The following is a 2500-nucleotide window of genomic DNA, read 5'->3' as shown; positions in this document are numbered from 1 at the left end:
ATTGTAATAGTTAAATTTCAATGTTTCAACTTTTTTCCCAATCAGGTAGAAAAGTCCATTCCTTTCTCAATTGTGTTTACCATACTGCCAATTGCCAAACTACAGTGTACATACTATCAAGTCATCTACAATGTATGTTGGTGTATTCCTTTGAAAGAGAGCTTCTGTATGTCATTGTCTGAGGACCAACACAGTTTACCTAATATTCCTACAAAATATATTTGCATACGTGACACATTGCACGGAATCGCCCTAATTGGCACTGATAATTGCTCTCTTTATTTTCCCTTTTTTTTTTTTTTTTTTTTAAATTTAATTTTGTTCTTTCTTTTCTTTTTTTTTTCTCTTGTTTTCATTTTGGATATTAAGGTAAAAACTGGTGAAATATATGTGTACAGTACAGTATGTGGCTACCGGTAAGTGAGCATTTGTGTTGGAAGCCGAGTTCTTTTTTCTGTGCCATTGCCCAGCTTCTCCGTGTTATGGTGCAGATCCATTCTTGTGTGGATTAGAATGCATGTTGTTCTTTTCTCTGTCTGGTGTTATCTTAAAATCTACCTCCTTTCTTCCTGGGCCTTTTGTAAAGCAACATGCAGATTAATCAGGTGTCAAAATTGAGGGCTGCAGGGACCCCAGGCTGTGAAGAAAGAAGGAAAAATGGAGACTTGCAGTTTTCTCTCCCTCCTCTCTCTCTCTCTCTCTCTCTCTCTCTCTCTCTCTCTCTCTTACACTTGCTTGTTTGAGGATACAGAGCTGTGAGAATTTCTGCTCTGAGGTACATAGTGGTCCAGAAAAAAAGGGGATAGACCTGTCTTATTTTATCAACAAACGGATTAGGGTGTCGGAATGAAGGGCTGTCTCTGTCTCTGTGTGTGCGACTGTGTATCTCTCCCTCTCAGTTTTCTCCCACTCTCACCTACTTTTTAGCTTGTTCATTTGGAGATACAGTGCTGTAAGAATTTCTGCTTTGAGCGACACAGTGGTCCAGAAAAAAGGGGTATAACCGTCTTCATTTAGCAGCATTAGGATTAATCGGGTGTCAGAATTGTTAGTCACAAATGCTTGCAGTCATATACTTATGTTTCTCTAGCTATGAATTATTCTGTTTCTAAAATAATTCCCTTTGATTCATTTCGCTTTCTAAACATGTTATCTGTAATCTCACTTCTGAAAATAGGCAAGTGCATCTCAAGCTAGGTGTAAAGGACAAGATATGTTTACATGATCACTCATTAATGGTTTCATTTTCTTTCTTTTGTCTCTTTTATTCTACAGCTCTGCGAAAGCTCAGCATTCATTCAAGATGTTTCACACACCAACACCCGTTCGGCAATCAAAGGTAAGTCCATTTAGATAAACAAAAAAAAACTTATTTGAACAAAGTTCTGCAATTCAAGTTTGAAAGCTAGAATCTCTCTTGTTTCAGTACAGTGCATCCCAGAAGAAAAAAAAACCGAGAATGATCAATTTTTTATCATAACTTAATCACAATTATAATTAATATGTGTCATTTATTTATTATAATTGTGATTATTAAAGTTATGATAAAACATTGATAATTCTTGGTTTCGTTTTTTCTGAGACGCACTGTATAATCTTACTTTTATATTGGTATCATTGAAAATCCTGTTTATTCCCCTTTATGGTGATGATGCCCAATTTGTAATGATTTTTTAATCATGGAATGTGCAGCTCATCTGAATATGTGGTCAAGTCAAAAGTGAAATGTTGCAAAATGCATTCTTATTCCTTCAAAACACAATCCACTTTCCAAGCAAATGAAAACTTCCCTACTGGTAATAACAAATGCATTTTGCAATATTTCATTAATGACTTGGCCCATAATCACTTGTACTGCACATCACATGATTACATAATCATTAAAAATGGGTTATCGTTGTAAAGGGAAATTGAGAGGCTTTTCAATAATACCAACATCAAGTATGATACCACAGTAACAAGAGAGATAGAAAAACTCAAACTTGAATTGCAGAACTTTTTTAGGGGTTCATATGTTCTTTAAAGAACAAAGAAGAATGGGCATCCATGTATATTAATCAAATCAAATATAGTAGCAGTGAGAGCACTTAAAGGTAAAGACCGGTTTTGGAAACGTCTCCCCTCTCAAAAGATGAAATGGAAGCTCTGATTACCAACCATGTGAAAGAATATGTTTTGATTAATACGTGATGATAACAACTTTGCCGAGAAACCGCCTACTAATTGATATATTTGGTAAATTGTTATATCTATTTGGATGTGACAGATATCGCGCACGTGTCACATGGTCCCATATACATCTTTCTGTGTACAGTGCTTGTAACTTTACCAAGATTTGGCCAAATTTCTTATCATTTTGATGATTCCAGAACCTTGCAGTACATTACTTATATGCTAGATGATCAACCTTTTCTGATCGATTCCACACCGTTTCTTTCACAATGCAATCGCATGACCATAACTGCCTTTTATCTTTAATAACAGATAAGTAAAATCATAG

The 2500-nt window shown here is 35.4% G+C and overlaps 1 protein-coding gene across 2 annotated transcripts in view; it reads left to right on the top strand.

The window, feature by feature from the left end:
* The window catches only part of LOC100888703 (USP6 N-terminal-like protein), a 38260-nt gene that overhangs the window by 27743 nt on the left and 8017 nt on the right, over positions 1–2500 (top strand). For both annotated transcript variants that reach the window (XM_030989203.1, XM_030989202.1), the window contains exon 13: positions 1276–1339. In XM_030989203.1, the coding sequence (XP_030845063.1) occupies positions 1276–1339 (64 nt within the window). The remainder of the gene's footprint in view (positions 1–1275; positions 1340–2500) is intronic.

Source organism: Strongylocentrotus purpuratus, unplaced genomic scaffold (assembly GCF_000002235.5).
Source record: "Strongylocentrotus purpuratus isolate Spur 01 unplaced genomic scaffold, Spur_5.0 spur5_scaffold_18, whole genome shotgun sequence".
Taxonomy (NCBI): Eukaryota; Metazoa; Echinodermata; class Echinoidea; order Camarodonta; family Strongylocentrotidae; genus Strongylocentrotus; species Strongylocentrotus purpuratus.
This window is presented reverse-complemented; position numbering and strand designations above follow the sequence as displayed.